Raw genomic sequence first — 26,061 nt, 5'->3', positions numbered from 1 at the left:
ACCTGCGTTCTCTTGATGCTGACAGTGGACTATTTCCTGCTCTGTATCTGCCTTGTATCAGTGAATGGGCCTGGGGTTAGACTCCTCTCTCTCAGCCTGGTCTGCCTCTCCCACTGATATTGATAGCCACACAGAGTGACAGGGTCTTTTCCTGAGGACAAATGCCAGAGGTATCAGAGAGCTGACTCTAGGCTTTGTTGCTTTGGGGAGTTTTGCAATGGTGGCAGCTCTCAGAATGAGAAAGGTGCAGGGGGGGGTGGGTCTAGAGGTACGCAGAGTCCTCTGGAAAGCTGTGGCAGGGCTGAGCCGGAGGAGCCCACTGGCCTGTGGGCAAGGTCATCCAGCTCCTTCCTCTTAAGCCATACTCAGGTAGGTTTATACCTCTAGCAGCTGAAAGCAAAGTGTCTCATAAAATGCCCACTGAACTAAATGAGAACATGGATGTTCAGTATGTTATGTGACGTGCACAAGTTTTCACAGCATGCAGGTGGTTGAGATGGGACCAAACTCTAGGCCTATAGACACCAAACTCCACACTGTTTTCAGAGAGCTGCATGCCTTCTCTTGCTTATTAATTGGTGAACTTCATGTAAGATGTATATTGAGGGGCGCCTGGGTGGCTCAGTTGGTTAAGCATCCTATTTCAGCTCAGGTCACGATCTCATGGTTCATGAGTTCGAGCCTCACATTGGCTTCTGTGCTGACAGAGTGTAACCTGCTTGGGATTCTCTCTCTCTTACTCACTCTCTCACTCTCTATCTCTCTCACTCTCTCATTCTCTCTCACTCTCGCGCTGTCCCTCCCCTGCTTGTGGTTTCTCTCTTTCAAAATAAATAAATAAACTCAGGGGAAAAAAAGACGTATATTGAGCACTGGCCATGAGTCCTGCCCTATTCTAGGTTTGAGGGACAAAGAGGCAAACCAAGTAGGCCCCCTGGCTTCCTGGGGCTGCTTGTCCACCAGGTATGTGGTTGGTGATGTCCACTCATGACAAGCCAGTGTTCTAAGCACTTGATATGTATGAAGGGTAATGTCATAATCTCCTTTTAAAGCAGAGAAAGCTGGGGGTGCTGGCAATCCTTGGCCTTCCACCTGTAGCATACAGCAGGCCAGGCTGTGATCCTTCTTTGCCCTTGTTTTCATTGCTAGAAAATACACAGGGACCTCAAGGCCATCTCTGTGCCAAATTACAGAGAAACTAGTTCGAACGCAGGTCTAGCTCCTTGGTGGTTTAGCAACAAGCTGTTGCAGGTGTTGCCTGTATATTTCTGTCTCGATGGTTGAAAGAGTCCAAAGGCTCAAACACAGTAACTCAAAATTGAAAGCAGGGAACAAGGCTGGATGATAAACCTGTGTTTATTAGGGAGGGAAACCTTTCTCTGCAGCCCCCTGCAACCGCCTCAGGTCCTGTTGGCTGACTGCACCTATGGTGCCAGCGGGTGATAGTGGTTTCTTTCCTTTTCTTTATTAAGTTTATTTATTTTTGACAGAGAGACACCAAGCAGTGGGAGAGAAGCAGAGAGATTGGGAGAGAGAGAATTTCAAGCAGGCTCCATGCTGCTAGCACAGAGCCCAATGTTGGGCTTGATCCTATGAACTGCAAGATCATGACTTGAGCAGAAAACCAAGAGTTGAATGCTTAACAGCCTGAGCCATCCAGGTGCCCTGACAGTGGTTTCTCTGTGGGACATTGATGATAATACAACTGTTACTGGGTTATTCAGAGCAAATGGGATCATACAGGTGGAAGTGCCAAGTGGAGGTTCCTGACAGGTGGCTCATATCTGTCCCATTAACATCACATGTGTCCAGATGTTTAAAAAGAAATATGAATGTCCTTAGGTGGGACTTGTCCTCTCAAGTGTGACTGCAGTCTCCACTGAGCCCTCTTGTCTTGTGCTTTGTTACTTCCCTCATTTTGCTACCTGCGTGGTCCTTCAAGGTATATAGTTTTGCAAGCTCTACAGTAGAATCCATGTTCAACTAGTTTATTCTTACATTATGCAGTTTGAGGATGGACATCTTAACTACAAAGAAAATCCTTTATTTTCTCAGTGGATTCAATCATGAGTTGGGGAGTTTGAGATCCCGATATTCCCATCCCTCTTACTTCACCCCCCTCCCCAACTTTCCAAGATCTACCATGAGAGGTACAGACTGGCTATAGGATGGTTATCTGGCCCCTGGCAGTGTCTGTGTGCCCAGGGGAAGGTTGGATTTCTCCCCATGACACTAGGGCCTGTGTGGTTTGGACAGTGTTTCCTTTGCATTATGGATACCCTCATCAGTTAATTAAAAAACAATCAAACAAACAAAAAACCCAAAAGTACTCCATTTCAGTGTTTGTAGGTCATGTGTTCACAGAACCTATAGTGGTTTACATTCTCTTTGTCATGGATCTTCCTATGAATTTGAAAGCTGTTGACATTCTACACAATTCCATATGCATTACCAATTTCTTTTCCGCTTTTTTTTCTTCCTTTCTCATTTGTTTTCTTAAAAATAAAATCTAGCTTGTTTCTTGCCTTGAGATGCAAATTCCAAGTTTTGTCTGCCTTGGATTCCAAGCTTTCTGAGAAAAGGCTTAAATTTATTAGGTTAGTTCACAGTGTTCTCACAGAGAACTTTAAGGCAAGGAACCATATGTGGTTGGGGTTGTATTAAGAAATAATGTAAGAGAATCAGCATCACATCATTTATAGAAACTCAGGCTAGGCCTGTCACTTAAGTAATTATCACACGTGATTTGCAAGTGTGGTCATGGTGGGAGGGAACAGGATTGGGGTGAAAGGTCAAACTGAAGTTTCCAGTCTCACACTCTTTTGATGGCACCTCTGAGCCAGTGCAGCCTCAGATTGGCACTGCAGGTACCCAAGGAGCCTTGGAGAAACCTGCTTTAATTGGAAATGATTCCCCGTCACTCTCCTGGAGTCTGGTTTCTCACCAGCGTTTGAGAGTAGAAAGTGAAGAGCAGGTTGGGACAAACAGACCTTTGCATGAAATTGAATCTTAGCAGTGGGGGGAGACGGTGTGGTTAAGTCACAGGTGATGTTCACATTTTCTGTATCTATACTTCTGAAGAGGGAACACAGAATGGAGAGAGTTTCTTTTTAAAATAAAAATCATGCTTTCTTGTGTCTAACTTGGAATGTGTTCATGATTTTCTGTGCGTACATATATGATCTATCTATAGATACACACATTTATACATACAGGCATAAACACATACACAGACACTGATGTAAATGTAAGCTGCTGGCAGCAGAAGGCAACTTATCACAGTTCACTGCAGAACAGTGATTTCCAGATGTTTGGATTCCATGAACTAGGACTATAAAAAAATAAAAAAGAAAATGAGGAGTGCGTTCTAGCATAGAGTGCCAACTCTGTTTTCTAAGATCATTAACAAATTTTTTTGGATGATGGCTGTTAGCTAGACTCATCGTGGTGATCAGTTTGCAATATATACAAATCAAATCATGATGTGTACACCTGAAACTCCTATAATATTATATGTCATATATAGCACAATAAAAAGTTTTTTTGTCATAAGATACACATAAAATTTATCATCCTAGCTATTTTTTTCCTATTTAAGGATTTAATTAATTAATTTTTTTAAATAGAATTTACAGCCAAATTTGCTAACATATAGTGTGTGAAGTGTGCTCTTGGTTTTTGGGGGTAGATTTCATCCTAGCTGCTTTTAAATATACAGTTCAATAGTGGTAAGTATATTCACATTGTGCAATCCAAGATCATTTTGCCAAAAAATTAAAAAAAAAATGAGCAAGACAGAAGAACCCCCATCTACTATCCTCATCATTTCATAAAGAAAAGGAGTATTTTAATACCAAAAGTGAATTGGTATGGAAGGCTGTCACCTTAGATACAGGAAATTCCTCCTTTATCTGTGGTAGAATAGTACAGAGAAAAATGCCACCAAGTACACAGTTCAGTAGCTGATACTTTCACATCAAGACTTTATAAAAGTACAAGTTGACGGTTATGGTGGGAACCCATATATATTCATTGTACTGTGCTCCCATTCTCCCGTCTCCCCGCAGTTAACTATTGTACTGAATTTGGTTTGTGTTCACCTAGTTCATACCATATCTGCGTAAGCCCATTAACAATATATAGTATTGCTTTGTGTAAATGGAATCCTGCTGTATATAGCCTTTGAAACTTAATTTGGTTTGCATAACATGATTTTTAAAAACTTACCCATTTTGATATATGTAGATCTGCTCTATGGTATTGCTTTATTTGAGTATATACCTCATTACACTTATCTATCCTTCTGTCAATTGACATTTAGGTTGTTTCTGGGGTTTTGCTGACACAAACAGTAGAGTATTGCTCATTTCTGTGAGCCTTTTCTGTCCACATGAATGAGAATTTATCCAGAAGAGTTATCTGGGAGGAGAGTTGATGGGTCAGAGGTGTAGTGATGTCTTCATTCAGAAAATCTACTTAGCATGTTAACCAGCCTCGTTGGTTACTAGAGTTTTACAGGTAAAAGGGGAATGGGAAAGATAATATTTTAAGTCAACCATTAATAAATTTGTTTTACTAGACCAAATTGAGAGCAGCCGATTGTTGATTGATCTAAAGGTTCCACTCAAAATCTGTCTATACTCAAGAGATGATGTGGCAGGTTGCTTATAGTGAGTTTTCTTTGTGTGTTTGGATGTGGGACATGGATCGGCAGGGAGAAGCCAGCCTTTCATTAAGTTTCTGTCTTTCCATGTGAACTATAAAATGTTTGCAGTCTTAGCCTGGGAGGCAGATGAAACTGGGTGTTGCTGTCTCTCGGGCTGTGTTACAGATGGCTTTTTTGGTCTAAGAAAATTCTGTGGGCTCAAACTTGGCCAGTGTGCTCTGACAAGTTTCTCAGCAGGCCTCTCTGGAGTGGCCTTGCTGTTGCTCAGAGTGTCAGATGATCTAAGTTTCTTTCAACTGTCTAGTCTGTGGTTTCCTTGAGCAAGTTGGAGAGAGATCCAGTGGAGAAGTGGACCCCGGTTCTTCTGGAGTCAGATGGCAGAGGCCTGTCCTTCTGCTGGCCTGAAGGAAGGCTGAGAGGGCTCCCTGTGGCCAGCGTCCCCGTGTAGCCACCACGTGGCCTACTAGGAATACTTGGGGTTTTGGCTGTAAATAAGTTCAGTCTCAAAGAATAAGCTGAGAATTGAGATGATGTCTAAATGTGTTTAATGTACTTTATGCAGAGCTGTCTCTGTTATCTTCAGCAAATAGTGGAGTGTTTTGATCAGTCTTTAAAAAACAGTAAGTGGGAAGATAGTGTGCTTAGAAAAAGCTGTAGAAACATCAGGAAAAAGAAAACAGATAAAAGACTTTTATTTATAGGGCTCTTCTCACCCTGTCAGAGAAGCCTGTTAGCTGACCATTTTCAAATAGCACACAGCAAGATGAGTTATGGGTGGGGAAAGCCTGGAGAAATCACACACGTGACTAATCTGTGTCAATGACTCTGGTGCCTGACTGACGAACGTGTTGCTGGCCATTTGGCACGTCTGAACCACGGGCACACTGGCTTATCAGACAGAAGCACTTCCAGTGGTTGCTACATGGGAAGTAATCAGTGTTTGGATATACAGGCACATGTTTACATTTGTAAAACAAGTCTTTTTACTTTTTATATTCAGCTGTCAAAGCTTGAAAAACAGCAGCAGAGGAAAGAAAAGACCAGAGCCAAGGGGCCTTCTGAATCAAGCAAAGAAAGAAACGCCCCCCGAAAAGAAGACCGCAGTGCCAGCAGCGGGGCAGAGGGCGACGTGTCTTCTGAGCGGGAGCCATAGACTTAGGGATGGCACTCAGGTAGGAGCCTCCCCTCCTTGCATAGCTCCCCTTTCTCACAGTTTGGGCAAATGGTAACAAATTGAGAACAGAATGGCTTTTGAGGCAGGATTCACTTTATGGACATTCATCCATAGCTTCCTGAAATCTGCTGCCTTCCTGGATGGAGAGAAAAGTTGAGGTGGAGGTGGGGACCCATGGGCCTTGGAGTGTTCTCCTTCCTCACTTGTCTTTGTTGACTGACAACTGCCACTACTGTGAGCATTTCCAGGGGGGAGGTGGGAGCTGCTTCAGCCAAGAGAAGAGCAGATGCAAACACTGTTGGGTGTGGGAAGAGGACAGAGAGTTTCAGAACAAAGGTAGAGAATCACAGCTGAAACACTGCATGTGAGTGGAAGTGGGGAGTGTCCAGGGAGCTTCTGTAAAATCAGACAGGTAGAAAGGTCACAATGGTCTGCTGTGCAATTGGGAAATTTGGATTTCATCCTGAGATGGCAGGAAACCTCTAAAGGTTTGAAGATACAAGTGACATAATCAGGTGCAAAATTTAAGATCACCCTAGCAGCCATGGGGAGTGAGGCTGGAACCATCAGGCCAGTTAGGAGGTCATAGCAGAAATCAAGAGAGGAGCGAGGTCTGGCCATACATTTCAGAGCCCTCAGCTTATACATAGTCTGTGGTTCAAACCACGTCAGCATGTGGGCTTCTCCTGGAGATGCTGAGTGGTGAGAGAGGAGAACATTCATGAGGTGGTTTTCTACCCTCTGCTTATGAAAGGAAGTCCATATGGGAAATGACCTTCAGGTTGCACACTACCAGACACTGAGCTGTGTTACAGAGTCCGTATGATATTGGGTGTCATGGAACTGGCTTGCAAATGTAAACAGACCAAAGAAACAGAGCAGAGAGCTCAGAAAGGTTGTGTAGTTGATCCATTGATAGTTGTGTTTTTTTTTTTTTAAGAGTTTTAAAAAAATGTTTATTTAATTTTGAGAGAGAGAGAGCATGAGCAGGGGAGGGACAGAGAAGGAGACAGAGAATCCAAAGCAGGTTCCAGGCTCTGAACTGTCAGCACAGAGCCTGATGCAGGGCTTGAACTCATGGACCGTGATATCATGACCTGAGCTGAAGTTGGGCACTAAACCGACTGAGCCACTCAGGTGCCCCTATTCACTGATAGTTTTAAGGGGAGAGGGGCATTAGATAATAAACCCTGTCATGTCCCCTTGACTTCTCCCCTAATCACTGTTTCCTTACAAGTAACTACGAGAACTACAGAGCCATGGTCACTTGTCTTGACTGATTTTTCTCACAGTCATGGGAAAGTGAAGCAGGAAGCAGAGGGAAGTTTTTTCACACTCTGCCTCATTTGTCACAGTCACAAGCTCCCCTTTTTCTTAGTCTTGATCTAAAGACATGGGATTTTATTCATGAACTGACACAACACAGTTGGTGTGAGTAAGGAAGAGTCTTCTGATGCTTGCTATGTGGTGTCTAAATAATGTTAAATATTCATGAATATACTGTAACATTTTGTGTGACATTTACATCATATAAATCTTCTATTCCCACCCCCTTAAAACCTATGTGATGATTTGCTCATATCAGTGGTCAGTTTTGTCATCACAGATATTGCTGGTGCTTCTGACCTACAGTCTGTTCACCAACCCTAAATTTCTGAGGGGTGAATTGCACCACGCAGACAGTGCACAGAGTGGCTCTTTAAGTTACTTTTACAATTATGCTCATGAAGTGGGTCCAGCAGTAATGCAGAGTCGCGCTGAGTTCTTATTTCCATCCTGCTAATTTCTCTGTGACAGTAAGTTATGTAATCTTTGCTTTCTTGGTTTTTCATTCCTTTTCATTCTCATTCCTTTCACCAGTAATGTTGTGAAAGTCAGGAGGGTAAAGCCATAATGCCTGGTGATGGTCCTAGCAGGCTGGGGTGGGAGGGGCAAGTTGAAAGGGACTCTCTCTATGTTTCTGTGACGCCGTCCGTGCCCCCTGGCGATCATGTTGGAGAGAGCACCCCAGTACCCACTCCTTCCCCCTGGATGAAGGATGGAGGACTGGCTAACCTGATGGCCAGGGGATGACATTCATTATAGTGGGTGGTTCCTTGGTTCAGAAGCAAAATCCGACGCAACGTTTTCTATTTCTGCTCCTTGAACCTAGGGCAGCTGCCCTGCCTGCGTGGCTTTTTATTCTCATGGCCCTGCTCTGACACAGCACCATGTCTTTTCCCTTTAGTTTTAAGGATCATAAACATATTTTTTAAAAATAGTTTATTGTCAGATTGGTTTCCATACAACACCCAGTGCTCTTCCACACAAGTGCCCTCCTCCTTTACCACCACCTCTCTTCCCCCTCCACCTCCCCCTTCAACCCTCAGTTCGTTTTCAGTATTCAGTAGTCTCTCAGGTTTTGCGTCCCTCTCTCCCCAACTTCCATTCCCCCTTCCCCTCCCCGTGGTCCTCCATTAGGTTTCTCCTGTTCTCCTGTTAGACCTATGAGTGCAAACATATGGTATATGTCCTTCTCTGCCTGACTTATTTCGCTTAGCATGACTCCCTCGAGGTCCAAGGGATCATAAGTAATAGCTTACAGTAAATTTTTAAAAATTGCTTTTTCGGACTTCCATGATGAACTCAATGAATAGGAAAGTAATAAATACATAATCACTCCTCTCCCAGTAATCAAACACAGCTCATCAACCTAAATGCATGTGCACATGTGCGCGTGTGTGTGTGCGTGTGTGCACGTGCGCACAGACACACACACACACACACACAGACACACACACTCAAACATGCCTTGGACCTGGTATTTTCAAAATGATTTTAAAAAGCTCTTATGCCACCTAGTTGCATCCTTTCTTGATTATATTATCAGCCTGCTAGTGTATTTTATAAATTTAATGTATTGATTTTTGATGTAATGGAGTCTGTTCAGTACTTCAAATCTTTGTCTTATTTACTGTGGGGTATTGTTGGATTCTTCTTTTTATATCAGTGCAAAACATAACTTTCTTTTTGAGTCAGTTTTGGCCTCAGAATAATCCCAGTAGAAGGGTATCCTGGACATTAGTTTCCTGTGCCAGTGGGCAGCTTGGGAGTGATTTTGCCGTCTCTGTGGGCTAGAAAAACACCTGAACACCTCATGTATAGAGGAAGAGACAGTGACAGTGTCACAGAACATGCTGGAGGACATGTTCCCAGTAGAAAACAGGACACAGAAAAAAGAAGAAGAGGTGAAAGTAGGCATTTTTTTCCCCACATCTCCCAAAGTTTAAGAGGTCAAATTTCTTATAGACTTTAGGTATCTATTTTTGCTTTCTTAAAATTGATGGGAAAGTCAAAAACTGTAACTATATTCATTCTCAAAGTATTGCTAATTGGGTAGAATGGAACTTGGGGTAAATTATACCACAGTTGACTCTTGAATAACATGGGTTTGCAATGTGTGGGTCCCCTGATACATGGGGTTTTTTTGATAACTATATTGGAAAAATTTTTGGAGACTTACAACAATTTGAAAAAGCTTGCAGACAAACCACATAGCCTTAGAAATATAAAGAAATTAAGAAAACGTTAGACATGTTTTGAATGCATAAAATCTATGTAAATACCAGTCTGTTTTATCAGTATGGCCATAAAATACACGTAAATCTATTATAAAAAGTTAAAACTTATCAAAATTTATACACACCAACAGTTATGTGGCACCATTTGCAGTGGAGAGGAATGCAAATAAATGTGAAAATGCAGTTGGAAATCATAGCTGCATAAATTAGCTATTGTACATGCTATATACTCCTATGATAATTTCCTAGCCACCTCCTGTTGCTGTTGCCATGAGCTCATGTGTTTTTAGTATCCAGTTAAAATGTCGTGGGATGCTAATCATCTCTGCGTGAGCAGTTTGTCTCTGCCGTAAGTTGCGTATTGTAGTAAAAAGTGGTATCTTGCAGTTCTTGCATTCTTACCATCGTGTTTAGTACGATACCCTAAAAGCTTGAATAACACCATGGGACCCAATGTGGGACCCATCCAGCGTGCCACCAGTGATGCTGCAGGTGTTCCCAAGAACCAGAGAAGTCATACACTACAAGAAAAAGTTGAATTGCTTAATATGCCTCATAGATCTCGGTCTGAAGCTGCAGTGCCCACCATCTCAAGATGAGATGATTTGTGAAGGGAGATTTGTGAAGCCATTGCTGTAGCAATGCCAGCAGGCATGAAAACCTTGCACTTTTTATGAAATATCTTTTATCTCATATTGCTAATGCAGCCTTTATGTTGGTGCAGGATTGCTATAAGAAAGGCATACCAGGGCACCTGGGTGACTCAGTCAGTTAAACATCTGACTTGGCTCAGGTCATGATCTCATGGTTCATAAGTTTCCAGCCCTACATTGGGCTACGCACTAACAGCATGGAGCCTGCTTGGTGGTCTTTTTCTACCCCTCCCCCTGCTCCCTCTCTCAAAAAAAACCAAAACCAAAAACAAAAAACCACAAACTTAAAAAAAAAAAAACATACCTATAGACTCTTAAGATGATTCTAGTGACAACCTAAAGCAAAAGCAAAGAGAAAGATCTAAAGCTAGTGGATTTAATGCCAGCAAAGGATTGTTTGATAATTTTATAAAAATGTTTGGCTTTACAAATATCAAGATAAGAGGAGAAGCAGCATCTGCTCACCAGGAGGCAACAGAGGAGTGCCCAGATGCCATTGACAGGATCATTGAAGTCTGATCTTGGAAGCTAAGCAGGGTCTGGCCTGGTTAGTACTTGGATGGGAGACAAGATCATCGAAGAAAAAGGATATCTGTCTGAACAGGTTTTTAATGCAGACAAAAGTACTCTATTCTGGAAGAAAATGTCCCAAAGAACATTTATTAGTAAGGAAGAGAAGCAAGCGTCAGGATTTAAGACAGGAAGGGAGAGGCCAGCTGCTGTTTTGTGTAAATGCAGGTGGGTTTATGATCAGGACTGCCCTTATCTATAATGTTGCTAAGTGCCCCCCCCCCCGCCCCGCCCCGAGCCTTGAAGGGGAATAAACACACACCAGCTGCTATCTTTTTGGTTGTATAACAAGAAGGCCTACATAATGAGAACTCTCTTTTTTTTAAATTTATTTTTTATTTTTTATTTTATACAATTTATTTTTTTTAACATATGCAATTATTTTCCATCATTTACAATACAGTAGTTACAATGAGAGAACTCTCTTTCTGGATTGGTTCCACTGATGCTTTGTTCCCGAAGTGCGGGAGTACCTTGTTGGAAAGGGATTGCCTTTAAAGGTTTTTTGATATTGGACAATGCCTGTGGCCACCCAGAACCCCATGAGTTCAACACTGAAGGTGTCAAAGTGGTCTGTGGCCCCCAAACACATGGTCTCTAGTTGAGGCCTTAGATCAAGGAGTCATGAGAACCTCGAAGGCTCATCACACATGGGACTCTATTGGAAGCACTGTTAGTGCTACGGAGGAGAACTCCGATAGAACATCAAGAAGGTCTGGAAGGATTATTCCAGGGAAGATGCCATTGTTATTCTGGAAAATGCTGTGAAAGCCATCAAGCCCAAAATAATAAATTCCTACTGGAGAAAACTGTCTGGATATTGTGCATGACTTCACAGGATCTAGAACAAAGCCAATCAGGGAAATCATGAAAGAGACTGTGGATATGGTTTCAAAAAAGGTGAGTTGTGGGGGTGAAGGGTTTCATGATATGGATCTCAGAGAAATTCAAGAACTAGTAGGTACCACAGAGGAATTAACAGAAGATGACTTGAGGGAGATGAGTGCTTCCGAACCAGTGTCACATGATGAGGAAGAAGACATAGAAGCAGCAGTGCCAGAAAACAAATCATTAGTCTGGCAGAAGGGTTCCAGTTATTCATGACTACTTTTGACTTCTTTTATGATTGGACACTGAAACTAAAGCAAAGGTGGAAGAAGGGTAGTGCCATATAGGAACATTTGAAAACATAGAAAAGAAAAAGCAAAAAAGTCTGACAGAAATGGTTGGTATTTCCATAAAGTTACACCAAGTGTGCCTGCCTCGCCTGCCTCCCCTTCCACCTTCTCCACTTCCTCTGCTCACCCCTGGGGCAGCAAGACCAGCCCCTCCTTCTTCTTTCTCTGCCTACTCGGTGTGAAGATGGCAAGGACGGAGATTTTTAGGATGATCCACTTGTACTTAATGAATAGGAAATTATCATCCTGATATCCATACAGTTAATAGACTTAATGGGTTGTGTGTGTGTGTGTGTCCTTGTGTGAAAACCTATTAACTGTATGAGACATTTTGTGTCATCATCTTCATCGTCTAAATATTCATCATGTAGAACATCATGTGCAAGACCATGTGGAAGTGGAGAACCTGTCCTTTTAGAGACATAAGGTGAGTGATGGTTGATATAGATAGAATTGAAAATGTGTTTGTTCTCTTATTGTTTTGCAACTTTAGTTTCAAATAATACTGTATAGTATGCCTCTCTCTCTTATAATTGGAGAAACTGCATATTGGCCTATCATTACAGTGGTAAAGTGGTCTTTACAGTACTGTATTATGAATATGACTGTAAAATGTATGCCAGAAAAATTTCATAACCATTCATTCATTAGCATATAAGCTAGGCTACCATAAAGCAATCCTATTGCTATTTCTTCAATATCAATGCATGAATCATTATACCTGTAAATAAATATGAATTTCTTTTTCACATTATCTTTTCATTTTTGATGTCTAGCATTAGGAATATGTATAAAATGTACAGTGTTTTGTATCATGTAGAATGATGACACAGGTACTGACAATCATCGTGTTAACAGATGAAAATTTCTGGTGCTAATCAAGTCAATACAGGACTATAAATGTGTTTTTTCTTCATGATTTTTTAAATAACATTGTCTTTTTTCTTTACCGTAAGAATACAGTGTATAATATATATAGCATATAGAAAATGTGTTGTTTATGTCATCAGTGAGGCTTTGGTCAGCAGTATGCTATTAGTAGTTAGGTTTTTGGGGAATCAAAAGTTATATGGATTTTCACCTGTGTAGGGGTTGGTGTCTCTAACCTCCATGTTGCTCAAGGGTCAAAAAGAACTAACTAGAGAGGGGACACCATAGTGGGGGAAGCAAACTCAGGGGCACAGTGTTTTGAAAAGAGTAGATGTGTTTTCCTTTTCCCTGTAAATCAAGTTCACTACAGCTGTGTCACCATTACGGCCCTAGGGAGAAGATGAGTGCAGAGGAATGATGTAGAGGGGCCCTCTTTGGCAGGAGGGAAGGTGAAGGAGAGCTTCAGTTTAGGAGACACAGTGGGAGAGAGAAAAGGGACAGATGGAGAAGCCCAAGGCCATACTTGGTGTTCTGGTTTCAGGCTACATTCCTTGCGGTGCTGGTTAGGTTGATAGGAAAGCTGGTCCTGTGCTTTGGCCCCTGGTGGGAATTCTGGATGGAGACTGCTGTGTAGAATGGCTGTAGGTCTCTACAGGGCTGTTGCAGTGGAGTAGAAGGACAGCAAGACATCGTTAGGCATCAGGGTGCAGCAGGAGTTAGTAGAGGGTCTCACCTGCCCTGTGAGGGGTGCAGAAGAGAGGTTTGTGGGGATTTGTTGGACAGACCATAGGTCCTGGTAGAAGGGGTGAGGTGAGCCTGTTCCAGAGGCAGAGAGAGGCCAGTGTGTCCCAGTGACAGTCATGACCTCAGCTCTTCCTAGCACTGGGTCCTTGCAGGTCTCAGCCACGATCTCCATGTGGCTCCCAGGGTGAGACGTGAGGGGTCTGTAGTGCTAGTGAGAGCTGAAATGAGGTCAGGTTAGACAGGAGTGGGGGCTCTGGCCCCTGAGCAATCAGATGCTGCTCAGTGGTGTGTTCCAGGGCTCAGCACCATGTGCTGAACCTCACCACCCACTGAGGCACTGAAGCCACTTGAGGACTCAGCTGTTCTAACATTCAGGTGAGAGAATTACTGTGCTTTCAAGATTTCCCCTGCTGAGCTCAGTGGATAGAGGCTCATGAGTATATTTGGATGGGCCCATGAAAATACAGAAGCCATGTTTTCTTTGTATACTTTGCATATTTAGCACTGTAGCACTGTCTGGGTTTTTGACTGAGGGCATGAGAAAAACCATTTGTTAATTGGCAGTTTAAGGTTGATGTCCAGTTGGAATTCAAACTAGAGATGACAGCAGAGGCCAGGTGGCGGGTGCTGACATCCAGTCATAGACAGATGTGGGGAGTCCTCTGAGACACCTCTTCTGCAGCCAGCCAAGGACCAGGGAGGAGCTGGGGCACCCTGCCACCCCCCCCCAACTTTTGGGGATTATAGACATGTTCTCAGATGTGAAGACCCTAAAGGGGGCCAGGAGTAAATGACAGATGGTCCTCCAATTATGTATTTGGGTGTTTTGTTGCCCATGCGCTTTTGTTGCCTCATCTGCTGAAATTTGTCATCCAAGGAGATCTCCAAAATCACCACCAAATATTCAGATATCTGTAAGAGCTAAATTAAGGAGGGACAGACAGAAGGTGACCTTGGCATTGATTGTGCTCCACAGAAAAACAGCAGCCCCACCCCTGCCTCAGTGAGGGGAGCTACAGTTTTTATTTGCTTTTCTTTACACACAGAAAGAGCCCTAGGGAGCCTCACAGGACCTAAGGGAGCAGCTTGGAGTTTCCAAGGCATGAGAGAGAGAGAAAAGGCAAAAGAAAATGGAGTGAGAAACTGCGTGAGGTTGGGCATATTTTTCTTTGAAAATGAGTCAGACACCTTCAGAGGATACTCCCAGGGTGTTGACATTTCCCTGTCACATTGCAGATGTTTCTTGTTGTATCAAATGAATGTGGAAGTGCTAACGTCCACCTCTGATTTTGTCCCCTGCCTCATTCCTTCAGGCTCACTCACCTTGCTGGAAGGGCTCAAGGTTTCCTGTGAGGCTGCACCTCCCATTTCCCCCTGTGCTAGCTATGGCAGCCTCTCAATGGGACCATGTGCTCTCTGCCTTTGATTGCAAGGTCAAGCATTGCCTCATTTGCATATTTACTTGGCTGCTGTCATTAGGGTGTGAGACGAGTGTGCTCCTGAGCAGCACCCCACATTTCTGTCTTCAAATGTCAACACACTTGAAACCAGCAAGGAAAGTGTTTTGGAAACTGCCATCTGTTTGCTTTTTCAACTTGACCTTTGTCTGAATAATAAGACGTATCTGGCTGAGCACATTTCTTACTAATGAGCTAGAGCAGGGTGTGTGTGTGTGTGTGTGTGTGTGTGTGTGTGTGTGTGTGTGTGTGTGTGTGTGTTAAAGGATAGTCTCGTTTTCACTGTGTTTTTCCCCTGTAGAAGTTAGAATCTCTTTCATTTCCACAGTTTTCATTTTGCTTCCCTGTGTGTTTGCTTCCCCGGTGTTTCATGTTTAAAACTGCCTCTGACATACTGGTTGTTTTTTTTTTTTAACTTAAAAATTTTTGGTGGTTGCCCTAGACTTTGTAGTACACGTTTTTAACTAACCTAAGTCCACTTTCAAATGACCTGTACAGCTTCACATTTATCACATGTTATCACATGTTTGTAACAGTGTCTCCACTTCCTTACTTCCCTAACCTCTCTTCCCCACAGCTTATTTCAGAGTTTTCTTTTTGTTGTTTGTTTGTTTGTTTTGCAGTTTGGAACATTCTTGGACATCATTACTTCAAATACTCTGTTCTCTCTCTCTTTCTGATATTACAATTATGTGTATGTTACACCATTTGTAGTTGCCCCATGTACTGGATGGTCAGTTCCCTTTTTCCCTTATTTTTTAAAAAATTTATTTATATTGAGAGAGAGTAGGTGTGCACATGCCCACAAGTGAGCAGGAAAGGGGTAGAGAAAGAGGGAGAGAGAATCCCAAGCAGGCTCCATGCTATCAGTGCAGAGCCTGACACGGGGCTTAACCCCATGAACTGAAATCAAGAGTCAGATGCTTACCCAACTGAGGCACTCATTCGCCCCCTTTTCCAATTCCATTCTTTTCTCCCTTTGCATTTCAGTAGTTTGGAAGTTTATATTGACCTGTTTTCAAGCCCACTGATTTTTCCTTTGGTCCAGTTGGTCCAGTCTACTGATGAGCCTATCAAAGGCATTCTTCCCTGTTATGGTGGTTTTTTTTTATTTCTAGCATTTCCATTTCTCTGCTGTATTATCCATCTGTTCTTGTGCATTGTCTACTTTGCCCATTAGAGCCCTTAACGTATTAATCACAGTTATTTTCCTTTGTCTGATGATTCCAGCATCTGTATCACATCTGAGTCTCACTCTGATGACTGCTTTGAGTTTTCTGAGCTTCTTGAACTGGTAAATGTTTATCTTTCAATACATTTGGGAAATTGTAAGCAGTATTTCCTCAAAGATTATTTTCTGTCCCATTCTCTTTCTTATAACCTTGAGGAGGTTACTGTTCCCAAACCTTAGTGTTGTTCTGATCGTTGCTATACATGAGGCTGAACTGCTTCCTCACTAGCGCACAGTAGGCATATTATGTTACTTTACCAGCAGTAGAGTTGGATTTTCAACATACCTAGCTTCCACCTCAGTTCCATTTATTAGAAAATAAATTGGCAAGAAGCTGGCCAGTTAGTGATTCTGTCTTTTGCTGAAGTGTTGTGATAAGCTTACAGATAACAAAGAAGTGTGCCATCTAATGCAGTAGGTACTGCCTATGTGTGGACACTTAAGTATAAATTAATTAAACAAAATTTAAAGTTCATTTCCTTAGTCACAGTAGCAGCATTTTCAGTACCCAGTAGCCACATCTGGCTAGTGATTGCTCTATTGGATGGTGCTGAGGTAGAACAAGCCTGTCACTGCAGGAAGTTCAGTTGGACAAGTGAAAATTCTGAAATTTCAGTTCTGTAAGACTGACATGATTAAATACGTACAAATCTATGTGATGAATAAGGTAGAAGTTAAGCCCCAAATAAAAACTAATTGCTGTCTGGAGTTTCTTCCTTTAGTACACCACACCAAGCTTTCCTGTTTTAGTCAGGAAATCAAACCACTGGCCCCCTATTTGCATCACCAGGTCAGGACCATCAGCACTTGAGCAAAGGCAGAGTCTTCACTTTGACAGTTTAGTGGAGGGCTCACTGGAATCTCTACAAATGCTAGGGCAGAGTGAATCCTTCTCTGGTAATGTGGACTTCTCAGAGCCCCATGTTTTCATATAGAACGTCCTTTCTTTTCTAGGTAACTGAATTTAGATTAGATTCCTAGCTGTGGTCTGGAATAAATATATAAAATCTGGGTTCTTTTGACAGTGGTTTGGAGAGCAGGTCTGTGGTCTGTGTATCTTCACTCAAGCACTTAGATCTGCGGTTGCTTGAATGGCCTACAGCCAGATGCAGATCAGCTGGAAATCAGCATCTTTGAGAGACTCGAACAGGCTGTTGAGGAATTCCTTGCTTCTGGTGCTGGATTATTCCCCACTGCCCCTGATGTTTGCAGGCAGTAAAAGAACCATTCCAGAAGCTTCTTTCCACAAGGCTATGAGATTGTGATGCTCTTATGTCAGGTGCTTACTACTGCCTGTCAGGTGCCTCCAGCCTGCAGGTCATGTCTGCCCTGAGATAGCTCACCCGACTCACAGGGGCATCAGGAAAACGCACTTGGAGGTAAATGCCATCCTCTCTACAGCTCTCATAGGGAGGCACCTTACCCTTCCTCCAGCATTTCTGAATTTTGACACCCTCTTGTGCAGGATCATTTGTTTTTCAGCTCAGTGCTTCTGATCTGGCAGGCAGACCTCACAGATAGCTCCCCCTCTCCCCTTTCATACTTCTAGCTGTGTGAGTGTTATGGTCTCGAGCTACTCCCACTAGACAGCCAACAACATGGCCTCTAGGTTTCTCCATGGTTATGTTTATGAAAATGAGAAGGAACATTGCTGAAAGTGAGATCAGAAGTAAAAGTGGCATCAATTTGACCAATCCATGTATCATGGCAGGGGAGCGGGGGCAGTGTCTTTCAGGTGGATTGACCAGAAGGCTCTTCTTGCATGCAGTTTGGGAACTCATCACTCAATATTAATGTTGATATTATGATTAGGTGCACCTGTTGGGTATTCCAGTATTAGAACAGTTAATTCTTTTTTTTTTTAATAGTTTATTGTCAAATTAGTTTCCATATAACACCCAGTGCTTCTCCCCACAAGTGCCCCCCACCATGACCATCACCCCCTCCCCCTTTCAGTCCATGAGAACAGTTAATTCTTGAAGGAATTCTTACTTCAAATCCTTCAGGTTAAGCGCTTAATGAAGTCCCTGGGCCTAAGTGATTTACTATAAACTTTGAGAAGCCCTGACATAAAATCTCTCAGGATCTCTTCTGTGATTCTCTGGTAGGAAATTGGAAGTTCTAAATTGTCTTTCTCATAAAATTTCTTTTGAAAGCCATTTTGTATGACAGAATTAAAGCCTATTCATCACAGAAAAATTTTTTATATGCCAGAATGCTCAAAGAAAATAAAAGTCACCTGCCATCTCTTCAAAGATAATCATTATTAACATAATGCTTTTATAACATTTTCTCTAATCAGATAATTCTATATCTCTTTCTCTAATTTTACATAGTTAAAGACAGACTGTATATATAATGTCACTCCTTTCATCATCTAATGGAATATTGTGAACATTATCATTATGTAAACCTTATCATTTCCATCTGCACATCTAACATTGGAAGCATAAATTTATTATCTCAAAGCTTTAAAACATCTAGGATATTTATTTGAAGTAAATGTAAAACAATAATATATTAAAGCAGGGTCCCAAAGCTCATTTTAAGTTCAAAAACAAAGGTTTACTCTGAACCAAGAAGAAGTTACCCAAAGGTCAGTGTGAGGTCCAATTTCAGGATTTCAGTTATTAGTATTGCAGATGAGGAAAGAGGTTTTAATACACCCCAGGAGCCTGTGTTTAGGTTAATATCTTGATTAAAATATAGGAGCAAATGGATTGCTTTTCTTGACTTAAAAATAGAACGAAATATGGTCCCCAGGAAAAGACCCCTTGTGGTCTTTGAGATCTCTTAGGAAATAGTGCAGCACTGTGACTGGTGGGTTTTAGAGCATGAGGGTAGGCCTGGGGGGAAATTTCAGTTCCTTGTGTGGGTCCAGATAGGACTGAAGAACATAGCTGCAGTTATAATTAGCCTTTCTGGTGCGGGCCCATGGGCTTCCATGTCAAGCTGGGCGCAGGAATGGAAGGGTGTCAATTCTGTTGAGGCATCTGCTCATAATGCAACCCTTTGTTAAGAAAGTGACCCGTGCTGGGTGCACCCAGAAGCATATTCACAGATGTGGCATCACTGCAACCCATGGTTACCGGAATCATTTGCTTTTACTGAAGTTCATCCAATTAGAATTTAGATCTGAGGGAATAGAAACTGCTGTGTCAAGTTTGGGGTTTAGTTAAACTCTTGGTTGACAGTTGCCTGCTTCACAGATCTTGGCAAGATCAGCTGGGTTTTGTTATAGCCTCAGAATTACAGAAAGGAACTTGAGACTCTTGGAGATTTTATACTGAAGAAGCTACCATCATCCTTTGAGCAGCATTAAAAATATCCCAAAGCAAGTGTTTAGTTTATTCCCTGTCACTATGCTTTATTTAGGTTCCCCTCTGCCTCTCTCATTATTAAAAGGATATTGAAATAAGGTTTTGTATCTTTTTTAAAGGAATTTGTCTATTTCATCTGTGTTGCCTAATTTGTGGGAACTGCTCTGTGATATATCATTTTTTTTTATCTTTTATTGTCTATAAAACATGTACTGATGTTGCCTCTTTGATTCCTGATATTCATAATTTATGCCTTGTTTTTTCTTGGTAAGTCTGGCAAGAGGTTTATCAGGTTTATTGATCTTTACATGTATTTTTTGTTTTTGCTTAAAATTTCATTAGTTTCTATTCTAGTCTTTATTGTTCTCCTGCTTGCCTTGGGTTTACTCTGCTTTTATTCTTTTAGTTTCTAAATGTGGAAACTCAGATTATTGATGTGACATCTTCTTTTCTGAGGTAGTCATTGAATGCTATGAATTTCCCTCTAAGTACTGCCTTAGGGAATATCATAGATTGTGATATGTTGCATTTTATTCACATTCACATTAATGTATTTTTTAATTTGCCTTATGATTTCTCTTTGATCCAAAGGCCATTTAGAAGTGAGTTAATTCCCAGCTAATGAGTGTCCGTCTGAGTTTTAAGAATGAGGTTCTAATAAATTGGTGATTTGGGGAGATGTTTGGATTTATAAATGACAACATGGCAGATTTTTCATAGTAAAGTGAAACTCTGTCATGCTCTTGTTATTGTACGGACTGAAAAGGGTATCTTCAGATATTTTTTATGCTTAGTCACATTTCTAAAGTAGGATTGGAAGGCAATTTTTGGTACTTTTTCCTATAATGTGTCTTGTCTTTGTTCTTTTTAGTGCATTATCATTGGGCAGAACTGGATCCTGAAAAATTCATGGAAGATGCTAAGTACCTGCACTGCTTTAAGTATTTGGAACTGAATCATGAAAAGGAAGACAGAAATAGGAAGTTGGGAACCTGAGTAGCCCTGCAAAGACAGCAGAATGGGATGAAACCCCACCACCAAAGGAACGGTACCGTGTCCTGCTGTTGCTGTGTCCAACGGAGAAGCGAAGTGAGTGCTGGCGGGGCAGGGGTCCACCCCATGCAGGCGGCAGCAGGGCAGACCCCATGCCTCCCCCATAGAAAGACTTCGCTGGTTCCTGTGATTTCTGGGCTTGCTTTTGGAACAGGCTGGCCCAGCATCATTTGTCACCAAGTCCTCCTTTCACACTGTGGTGTATTTCTGCGTGTCCATGATGGGTCTCAACTGCATTCATGCTGTCCATGTTCTTCCCAACACCACCTAAGCCAGGGCCCGTGTTAAGGTGTACAGAGAACAAACATCAATGATAATGTATTGTGTAAGACCTTTGCATCTTGTAAATTTTCTCATTTTTCTAAAAAGAAATAATAAAATTGCAAACCTCAACAAACCACTTTATTACTAAGTCCTGCTGTGTTTCTCCTTAATGGTTTCATCTATAGAAATACAATGTGTCTGACCCCACTCTGTGCATATTAAAAACCCTCTTGTAAGAGGCCTTCCCTGAGTGGTCCACACAGGCCTCTGATTCCACGGTGAGAGCCTATCAGTGGCAGTTTGTACTTGATGACATTTTACTCCAGCGTGGGAAGGGAATCAAGCTTCAGAATGGCCAAATGACTGAGACCAAGTGTGGCTGCCATCTCTCACGTATCCAGCTTTGTGAGGTGGAGAAAGACCTCAGCATGTTGGACCACACAGATGCCCCTTTTCCAGTAGCTGAATGGTTGTCCATATATCCAACCAGCATCCTCACAGTTCTGTGAAGAAGGGACCGTATTCTGCCAAAGAGTTTCTCAGCTAATTTCACTGTTATTAGTGGCACAGCTGTACTGGTCATTTTTAGACATTATATGATGTTAGTAGTTACATATATATTATTATATGGAATATATATTTATATGACATCTGTAATATTTTAATGCTTATACAGAGTTATCCTATTTTGAAATACTCCTTGCCTAACTGTAAAGGAGACATCTGTATTTGGCATTTTTGTAATGCTGAAGCTCTGTCTGTGACCTTTATAATGACTTCGGAGTATGTCTAATCTGGCCCATTCATCTACTTCAAATAAAATTAGTTAGAAAATGTGAGGAAAGAAAGCTCAAATTACATCTCTAATGTACATTCAATTACAGGGATATGGAGTTGGAAAGGGGTTTGCCAGACTGCCTTTCTCTGAACCAATACAGATGGTCTGGGATAATCCATGATAGCAATAAACTGTGGATTTGAAATCATTACATTCCAGATGCAAATCCCTGGTTAGCTTCCCAGGCTGGATGGGTAGTGAGGTCCAAGAAGCTCTCCTATTTGAATTATCTACATAGGCTTTTATAGAATGAATTAAAATTCACTTTAAAGTTACTCCAAACTACAGTTTTGTAAACTTGGCTTAGGGTCATGGACCTGATGAACACATTTGTCAGACATTTCTCTGCCACAACATTTTATCACCACCAATTAATGCTTGCTCAACAGCTGCAACCTGTCCTTGTGCTAATGGGGAATGAGGATGACATAGAAGAGCTAATGTCCTTGATGTTTGGACAGTGGGAAAATGATAAAGACCCTTGGAGTCTGCACTCCAGTTCCTGGATCTCATTTTAAAGGAACATAGACAAATTGGAGCATAAGCAGAGTCATGTGGGCAGTTTGCTGAAGGGTCTGAAAACCATAAAGGAAGAAGGACTGAAGGGGAGAAACAAAACTTTGAATATTTGAAAGATATGAACAAGACACTTGGGTCAGGAATAAAATAGGAGCAATAAGTATAAGTTACATTAACATGGATGCTGGCTTGATACAAGGTAAAACTTTGCAACATGATTGAAAAGTGGATGGCGATGTTAGGGCCTTTCAGCATTTGGGCAGAAGTTCTGAGCCTACTTACGTGTGGGGAGAATTTTATTTAATTAATTTAAAAATCTTCCCTCCCTGATAGTATGTCATGATTGTCAGAATATGTAGGTAGCATTGGTTTGGGGGATGCTTTTCCATCATCCTGAAGTCCACTTTAAACTCCTAGAAACAGAAGCAGCAGCATGGATACTAAAGACTGGCTGAGTAGGGTCTAACCACAGGCCAAGGTTGTGAAAAACAAACAAACTAACCCGAAAGCTCAAGATGGGGCCTCATGAAACCCCCAGCTGCATCCAAAAGGAAGTTAATTCTACCTTCCCCCACCCTTTCGCTCTCTTTCTGAAGGTCATTTCTAACCCTTACTGTGGGACTCATGGCTAAAATTAGACTTGAGGTCCAGTTCCTCTTGTGGAGTATAAAACTCCCTCCTAACATCTCCCCCTGTTTTCTGCTTATTTTTGAGCTTGCTCTTCATGGTCCATTAAAACATCATTTGAATGGGAATGGGAGAATAGACTCATCCCTTGTCTGGCTTCTCTGAGAAACCTTGGCCGACTGCACGCCTGTACTTTAAACAGAACACTGTCTCATAACACTGGTAGCAGGACCCATCTCATCTTGCCTTTCATGGTTTACTTTATAGGAGACCATGCTCTGGGGAGACCCAAAGCATAGATCAAAGAAAGGCGTGTCCTGGGGCTGGACATAGCATCCCCTCATGGTTGGTGGTCCTCAGGAAGGCATTTTCTCTACCAAGTTGCATCCTGAAGAGATGGGTGCATACTGGCAGGTAAAGAAAGTGCTATTACATTGATTTGATCATAGGAAACAGACATTCCACTAACACGCTGTTCTTCGGACATGCTGTCCTTTTACTGACTCCCAAACCAGGAAAGTGATCTTTTCTGTCCAACTGGTTTATCAAAATTCTTGCCCTTTTTCAGACAGGCATTGACAGAATTCTTAATTTGCAATCATTACTGATTTGGGTTTTTTAGGAGTAAAGTTAACTTCATTTCAGAAGACATGAAATAATATCAAAACTAGAGTCTTCCATTGAACATATTCAAGAAGAAGATGAAAAATCACCATTTTGAGGCAAGTCTGCCTCTCACTGTTGCTGTTAATGTCTGTCCTTTTTGGGGTGCAGATGTGTGCATTAAATTTGTAGAGGTCTGAAAAACAAAACCTTAAATTCCCATCACCAAACTATCAGTGATGGTACTTTAGATTTATTAAACAATTTTTGATAGTTCATATATTATAAAGGGGCCCTTTAAATAACTTTGCTTGGTTTTGAATCTTCCTGAAGGGTTGGTGTATGAGATGCTCCATCATCAAGCAGGAAATGTACTGAGGTGTCTGTTGAAAGAGATTTTGCCATCTTCCTGAAGCAGGAGGTGGGCTCAGACCAGACCTGGGTCTAAGATGGCTGTCCCCAGAGGGAGCTGAGGTTTGAGGGATGAGGTGGAGTTGGCCAACTGAAAGGGGCGTGCCATGGAGGAGGGCAAACCATCAGGGCTCAAAGTGGGTTCAAACAGCCCCATGGGGCTGGATTCAGGGAGACGGGAAGCACATGGGGGGACTTGGACACACATAGGTGGGGAGCAGGGACAGGACCCGCAGAGGTCTGGTAAATGGTAATTATGTACTTAGGCTTCATCAATCTCCCTCCTTCTACAGGCAGACTTGTTCTAGTTCCTCTGCAGTTTCTCATGTGACGTAGCTTTGAGAGTGACCTGGAGGACTAGGTGTGGCTCTGCTGGTGTGGGGTGACTAAGGCCACTGGAAAGTGGTGTGGAGACCTCAACAGGCCAAGGGGTGGGCCAGACTTGGGGTTGCGTTGTGGCTGTGGTGTGGATGTCCCCCACGATCTCAGCACAGTGAATGTGTTCTTTTACCTCTGAACTTCATTCCCTATCTGTATGTCTGGGGCATGGTTGTTGGGGTCAAATGAGGTGTACACAAGGTTCTGGGCATGGTGCCTTATGGCGGCACATGCTCGAGATGCTGGGCCACATCCCTGTGATAATGCAGCTCATAGTGACCAAAGCTGCTTTCTTTCAGTGGCTTGCATCACATCTCTGGCTCTCACCAAGCCTACAAGTAACTAAAATCCTCTTGTTGTTAATTTTTTAAGTTTATTTGTTTATTGTGAGACAGCATGCATGCACAAGTGGGGGAGGGGCAGAGAGAAGGAGAGACAGAATCCCAAGTAGGCTCCGCACAACAGCACAGAGCCCAGTGAGGGGCTTGAACTCAAGAGCTGTGAGATCATGACCTGAGCTGAGATCAAGAGTTGGATGCTTACCAGCTGCACCACCCAGGTGTCCCAATCCAGTTTTTTTTTTTAACTAAATTCCCATAGCCACTGTCTGGCCTGTGAAGAACCCACATGAACAACTGAATTCTGTTCTTGTTGGGCTAGGCTGTGGTTGTAGACTGTGGAAATATTTCAAATGACATGCTGGCTATTCGTCCCGGCTTTGTGTCATCTTCAGACCCATTTTCTGTGTCTTTGTCCATGTCTAGGCTAACCCCGATGCACAGGATAGAGTTGGCCCTCCATTAGAAATCTTCTTTCAAGTCAGTAACTGCATTATTTACATTCCCATTCAACCGCTTTCCTCCATCCCATTTTTGTGGAAATCATGATGTACTATTTTCACTGTATTTTGGTGATTAACCCAATAATCCTGTCAGAAAAAATATTTGTACAGCACAGCATGGTACTTGTGAACTCGTGCTGGTCTAGCGCTCCCTGTGTTCTTTATCACAGGCTCAGCCCATCTGCCTCATCATCGATTTTAGAATGTTTTCAGGGATCCACATCTCACTGGCCTGTGTGCTGTACCCGGAATCTGTCTTTTGAAGCTGGGATTTTTGACATTTTTGGTCTTTACTCCCCTCTTTTCTCTTCAGAAGACTATTTTGCAGACTTATGAGTGGTAAGTCTGTTCCATGATCAATTCTGTAAGGTATTTCAGGACTTTTGAAACTTCAGTTCATTCAGAGAGTCTGTCTCTTCACCCATCATGGGCGTCAAGTCCCCTTTTATGATGCTTTTTCTTTTTGAAGTTTGAAACATTTGTCTTACAGTAGTAGGTAAAATCACTACCTGGGATGCCTGGGTGGCTCAGTCAGTTAAGCATCCAACCTCAGCTCAGGTCATGATCTTGGGGTTTGTGAGTTTGAGCCCCACGTTGGGCTCTGTGCTGACAGCCCAGAGCATGGAGCCTCCTTGGGATTCTGTGTCTCCTTCTATCTCTGCCCTCCCCTGTTCATGCCCTGTCTCTCTCTCTCAAAAATAAATAATTATTAAAAAAATTTTTTTAACTGAAAAAAAATCACTACCTTGACTTGAGTATGTATTTGGGACTGAAAGCTATTCTAAGCCCTTTATGTATATCAACACTTGCAAGCCCCACAGCCCTTTTGTTGTTCCCATTTTATAGCAGAGGCAATTGAGACTTAGAGAAGTGAGCTGTTGAGAGCTGTTAAATGTATGAGATCTTGCCCTGTTTACACAGTAGCCAGCTAGCCTGTCACACAGTCTCCTGGGTACCAGCAGCACACGGGAGGTCCCAAGACAGGACTGAGCTTGCTCACAGCACTCGTGGGAGCTGGTGTCAGCATTTGTGCCAGCTCCCTGCACCCCAGCTTCCACAGATGACACACAGGAGGGCCAGGTGATGCCTCATGCATAGCAGATC

The 26,061-nt window shown here is 42.4% G+C and overlaps 1 protein-coding gene across 3 annotated transcripts in view; it reads left to right on the top strand.

Annotated features, from left to right (window-relative positions):
- Positions 1-20,876, top strand: part of DTD1 (D-aminoacyl-tRNA deacylase 1) — a 185,305-nt gene extending 164,429 nt beyond the window's left edge. For all 3 annotated transcript variants that reach the window (XM_029919121.1, XM_029919123.1, XM_029919122.1), the window contains 2 exons: positions 5,667-5,838; positions 20,295-20,876. In XM_029919121.1, the coding sequence (XP_029774981.1) occupies positions 5,667-5,819 (153 nt within the window). In that variant the 3' untranslated portion in view covers positions 5,820-5,838; positions 20,295-20,876. The remainder of the gene's footprint in view (positions 1-5,666; positions 5,839-20,294) is intronic.
- Positions 20,877-26,061: the final 5,185 nt, after the last annotated feature.

The sequence above is a fragment of the Suricata suricatta genome, chromosome 12, assembly GCF_006229205.1.
Source record: "Suricata suricatta isolate VVHF042 chromosome 12, meerkat_22Aug2017_6uvM2_HiC, whole genome shotgun sequence".
NCBI lineage: Eukaryota > Metazoa > Chordata > Mammalia > Carnivora > Herpestidae > Suricata > Suricata suricatta.
This window is presented reverse-complemented; position numbering and strand designations above follow the sequence as displayed.